Source organism: Plodia interpunctella, chromosome 29 (assembly GCF_027563975.2).
Source record: "Plodia interpunctella isolate USDA-ARS_2022_Savannah chromosome 29, ilPloInte3.2, whole genome shotgun sequence".
Lineage (NCBI taxonomy): Eukaryota > Metazoa > Arthropoda > Insecta > Lepidoptera > Pyralidae > Plodia > Plodia interpunctella.
The window spans coordinates 3,875,771-3,881,770 of NC_071322.1; the positions used below are offsets into that span (position 1 = coordinate 3,875,771).

The following is a 6,000-nucleotide window of genomic DNA, read 5'->3' on the forward strand; positions in this document are numbered from 1 at the left end:
TGTAGACATAATCTTTATTATACCATGTCAAAGTCAAAACTTCAAAAGTGACATCGTCCATCCCGCTGTCATTCATACAAAAACCGTAGGCAAAAACAATGTAAATAAATAATTTATATTTCGTGAAATGAAATGTCAGCCAACCGCGGCACGGTGATCGGCGACGTGTGGAATTTTGTTATTTAGTGGTGGGAGAGTGAAACTTAGCATTGCGCGCGAATACAAACATGTATCAGTTCTTACTTTCTAATCTCCGCGGTCGGTCGTAGCAACAATGTCATACGAAACATTATTTTCGCGATTATCTGCTCACGGTCAAGAGCAGCTTATCAAATTCTGGCCGGAACTATCAAGTAAGGAGCAGGAGCAACTTTCCCGCGAAATTTCCGCGCTAGATTTCGCAGAAGTCAACGAAGTGTTCAAACGGGCCGTCGATGCCTCTAAAGTGATAAAAGAAAAGTTGGATCACGATTTGAAGCCGATTCCGGACAGCCACTATGAGTCTGTTAGTAATCTGAGCAACGAAAAGTACGAAGAGTATGAAAACCTTGGTTTTAAAGAAATATCTGAAGGTAGAGTTGGTGTATTGTTACTGTCGGGAGGTCAAGCTACGAGATTGGGCTTTGGACATCCTAAAGGTATGTACAATGTGGGATTGCCATCGAAAAAAACATTGTTCCAAATTCAAGCGGAGAGGATAGTCAGAATTCAGCAAATGGCTGCTCAGAAATATGGAAAGCAAGGTAGAATAACTTGGTATATCATGACTTCTGAACACACTATGGCTCCGACTGCGGATTACTTTAAAAACCATTCATATTTTGGATTAAATGAAGATGACATAATATTTTTCAATCAAGGCACACTGCCATGTTATGACTTTGAAGGGAAAGTGTTTTTGGATGAAAAGCACCACATAGCATGTGCTCCCGATGGCAACGGAGGGTTGTACAAAGCTTTGAAGACTGAAGGAATCCTTGAAGACATCACAAAACGAGGAGTTAAGCATTTACACGCACATTCCGTTGACAATATCTTGATTAAAGTTGCAGACCCGGTTTTCATTGGTTATTGTACGAGTAAAAATGCAGATTGTGCTGCAAAAGTGGTCCAAAAGTCTTGTCCGAGTGAAGCTGTCGGTGTTGTGTGCCGTGTGAATGGACATTACAAGGTTGTGGAGTACTCAGAACTGACTGAAGCAGCAGCGGAAAGACGTAACCCTGATGGGAGATTAACTTTCTCCGCTGGTAATATCTGCAATCATTACTTTTCAGCCGAATTTCTAACAAAAATCTGCAATTACGAATCGAAATTAAAACTGCATTTGGCTAAAAAGAAGATTCCATATGTAGACAGCAACGGTGTCCGTCAGACGCCGACAGAGCCAAACGGTATAAAAATTGAAAAGTTCATTTTCGATGTGTTTGAGTTTGCCGAGAACTTCATTTGTTTAGAAGTCTCGAGAGACGTTGAGTTTTCACCGGTGAAAAATTCTGATGCGGCCAAGAAAGATTGTCCGACAACGGCGCGTGTGGATTTGCTGAATCTACATAGAAAATATATAAGGCAGGCGGGTGGCCATATAGGTGATAATATTGATGTGGAAATTTCACCGCTGCTGTCGTATGGAGGTGAAAATTTGGTGGATTTGGTGAAGGATGAAGATTTTGTTATAAACCTATTTCATTTGAAAAGTATGTTCGAGTTGGAGTCAAATGGTGTGAATGGCAATCATTGATGGTCAACATTTAAAAGAAAACATTATTTAAAAGAAAACAACATTCAAAAAGAAAAAACTTTGCAGTATGTAATGCCATTTAAAAGTAATCTATAATTATGAAATTTGATTAATTTTGATTCGGAATTCCATTGCGTTGATTAAATTAATTATTTTTACAATGAACATCACAATATGTACTTAAAAAAATATATTCAGTATTAATTGATATGTTTGTGATTAAAACATGGTAATTTAAAAAAAAAAAGATTTATTTTTATATAAAAAATATTTTACTATTAGAATTAAAAATTCTATTTTTCATATAATTATGAAAATGTCAGAAATAATTTTGTTAATTTCATACATTGAACTAGTCTTCTCACATTTATTTTTAAAGTTAATTATGTACGCATAATTTAATGTGAAAACTGCCTTTTGTAAATAATTTCTTGCCTAAAATATTATTATAAATTCTATGGCTGAACTGGAAACATATTATTTCGGAGCCGCGGGCAGCATCTAGCAATATTTTAAATGTGAAAGAGTGTTTAATTGTCATGACATTGATGTGAAAGACAGACAAACAAACACACTTTCACTTTTATATTATTATTATGGATTTACGTACACAATACAAAATTATAAAATTAAATGAGCTAGATATAATATTAAGTTTTTAAGAATATTTCTAGATATTTGTATAATGTGATTTAAAATTCTAAGTAATTAGAATATTAAATATTGCTTAAATTAAAATTAACTTGTTTTAATTGTTTAAAAGCGTCTCTATTTAACCATGGGAGTATTTAAACTTCATATTTTCTTTAAAATATTATTATACTAGCTGATGCCTGCGACTTCGTTCGCGTGGCCAAACAGTTTTTGGTAAGGAGTCAAAATTATTAGATAAATTTAATTGTACAGACAAATGTAACGATACCTATGCATACAGAAGATGTTAATCAGACTGAAAAAGTATACTTTCTATAGTTTAGCTGAACTGTTATGACTCTTCTTCAGGTGTTCCAGATCTTCGACTTTTATACCTCAACAGAAAATGCTCATCAGACTGAAAAAGTTTTATTAGTTTTACAGATTTTTAGGTAATTACTTTCGTGGTTAATCAATTGTTTTACATTACAATGTATAGGTTTGAACTGGTAATCGATTTATTTTCAACAAAATTCGATAATAAGTAGGTACCGTGAAGATTGTTTACATGTTAGGACTCAAACGGACCGTACAGTCAACAGCACACCACTTTGTCCTGCATGAACCTCTATGGCGCGGCAATAGCGGCGAGTTTGCAATGAATTTGCGTAGGTTGATGTGCTGTTGACTGTACTATTAAGTCCAGTATGACTCGTGGCAGAACTGCATTTCCTTCCATATCGTGTACGCACGCATCGTGTAAAAATAGAGAACGCGTGGACGCAATAACGTGCTACGTGTTTCGTGGTATTCCCCCAAGTATATATCTAATCATTTAACATCCTGTTATATTTCTGATATTAAAAATACATATTTCGGAGGTCGAACAAAGTCGACAAGTCGTCTATTTATTACAAAATTTGTGTTCGGCGTTGTAGTGATGCTCAATCTATCTATAGTATCTAATATATCGATAGTATTGTCCCTCGTAAATAAAAGAAACTATATTCAAATCAATATTTGTCTAACGACAGCTGTCAATGTCATAAAATACCGCCTTTTTATTTGTAAAAAAGTAAGTACTTTGATTTGACATTACACGGAGACGATGAACGAAACCAAGAGAGTATAATTTATTGAATCCCTCGAGATTTCCCCATAATCCTCACATCACATCTTTTCAATATTATAGGCACCATTTACAGAAAACACATAAGTTGTAGGTTGTAGCATAAACCTATACTTAATCACATAAAACAAAGTCACTTTCCGTGGTCTGTCCCTATGTATACTTAGATTTTGAAACTACGCAACGGGTTTTGATATAGGTTTTATAATATATACAGTGATAAAAGTGGAAGGTTTATATCTTTATAACATACCTAATATTACACCCGTGCGAAGCCGCAGCGGGTTCCTAGTAATCTATAAAATCAGCGCAAAGACAGGTTTATCGCAAATGCAATTTCTTCCAACCAATCAAATTACCATAAGTACTATCGATGATCAAAAATAATCGCTAGGTACTTTTGTAGGAGTAACAAGTATTTTTTTTAAATTTTGAGTTCGTTTAACCTTAATCTAGCCTGATGGTAAGGAAAGGTGAGGTGTTACACGCAAACTCGATATTATTGCCTCGTTCTGGAGCTGTATATGAATTATTGATTAGAAATAGAAAGCATTATTCTAGACTAAAGGCCCGTCCCGGTTTCGCTCGAGTAAGAATATAATAAATTATACACCTACTTAAACCTTGCTCAGAAATCACACCGATCGGTGCAGTGCTTTTTGAGTTTATCGCGAACAGACAGACGCGACAGATGACTTTGTTTTAAGTAAGGATATGTAAAGAAATATATAAGAACATAAGGATTTTCGAGGTCAACTATCGATAGCAAACTATCGATATTTCCTCAACACTACAAAGAGACCGGTTTCTTGCTTTGTGGCTACATTGCCTGAGCCTGCGTTACAAAACACGTTAACATTACGACACAGTGTTAAAACGTTAATAAACATCGTTTTAACAGTATTAATTTGAAAGAATAGGGTAGATAGTTGACAAAGTCTAAATATAGTCAAAAACAATTTCAGAAAATTATGTATAACTAATCTAGGTTAAATAGATATAGTATTTAGGATCATTATGATAATTCATAGACTGTAATATTATACCACAGATTACATAACATTTTAAGTACCTAAACCCCTCTTAGGAAATCTCACTAATCGATTTAGTAAGTCCTGTGAAAACGTATTTTTGAGTTATTTGCGTACCTAAACCCCTCTTAGGAAATCTCACTAATCGATTTAGTAAGTCCTGTGAAAACGTATTTTTGAGTTATTTGCGTACCTAAACCCCTCTTAGGAAATCTCACTAATCGATTTAGTAAGTCCTGTGAAAACGTATTTTTGAGTTATTTGCGTACCTAAACCCCTCTTAGGAAATCTCACTAATCAATTTAGTAAGTCCTGTGAAAACGTATTTTTGAGTTATTTGCGTACCTAAACCCCTCTTAGGAAATCTCACTAATCGATTTAGTAAGTCCTGTGAAAACGTATTTTTGAGTTATTTGCGTACCTAAACCCCTCTAGGAAATCTCACTAATCGATTTAGTAAGTCCTGTGAAAACGTATTTTTGAGTTATTTGCGTACCTAAACCCCTCTTAGGAAATCTCACTAATCGATTTAGTAAGTCCTGTGAAAACGTATTTTTGAGTTATTTGCGTACCTAAACCCCTCTTAGGAAATCTCACTAATCAATTTAGTAAGTCCTGTGAAAACGTATTTTTGAGTTATTTGCGTACCTAAACCCCTCTAGGAAATCTCACTAATCGATTTAGTAAGTCCTGTGAAAACGTATTTTTGAGTTATTTGCGTACCTAAACCCCTCTTAGGAAATCTCACTAATCGATTTAGTAAGTCCTGTGAAAACGTATTTTTGAGTTATTTGCGTACCTAAACCCCTCTTAGGAAATCTCACTAATCAATTTAGTAAGTCCTGTGAAAACGTATTTTTGAGTTATTTGCGTACCTAAACCCCTCTTAGGAAATCTCACTAATCAATTTAGTAAGTCCTGTGAAAACGTATTTTTGAGTTATTTGCGTACCTAAACCCCTCTAGGAAATCTCACTAATCGATTTAGTAAGTCCTGTGAAAACGTATTTTTGAGTTATTTGCGTACCTAAACCCCTCTTAGGAAATCTCACTAATCGATTTAGTAAGTCCTGTGAAAACGTATTTTTGAGTTATTTGCGAACAGACAGACGCGACAGAGGACTCTGTTTTATAATATGTAAGGACATGCTAGTAATAGTTTTTATTACTAAGTACTATTGTTTTCTATTGGACACACAATACTAAAAGTTGTGACTATAATTTGTACAACAGAAAACTATAATAAGTACTATTTAAACCACTCATTCTAATACCTGCACTCCGCGATGTAAAAATACTTACGTTTTCATGTACAGTAGCGCCACTACTTTATAAAGCGACATTACCTATTGGAGTAGACAGACTTTTGGACTAAATCCTACGAGAATCGCGTAGATTCGAGATAAAACGTATCCTATTGCATAGAATCTATATATAGGATATAATTCTAGGAATCAGCGACCCCAATAT

At 34.6% G+C, this 6,000-nt stretch overlaps 1 protein-coding gene across 1 annotated transcript; it reads left to right on the top strand.

The window, feature by feature from the left end:
* The first annotated feature begins 54 nt into the window (after positions 1-54).
* mmy (mummy) lies at positions 55-2,476 on the top strand. The gene has a single exon (XM_053766750.1). The coding sequence runs from the start codon at positions 275-277 to the stop codon at positions 1,736-1,738; it is 1,464 nt and encodes a 487-aa protein (XP_053622725.1). The 5' UTR covers positions 55-274; the 3' UTR covers positions 1,739-2,476.
* Positions 2,477-6,000: the final 3,524 nt, after the last annotated feature.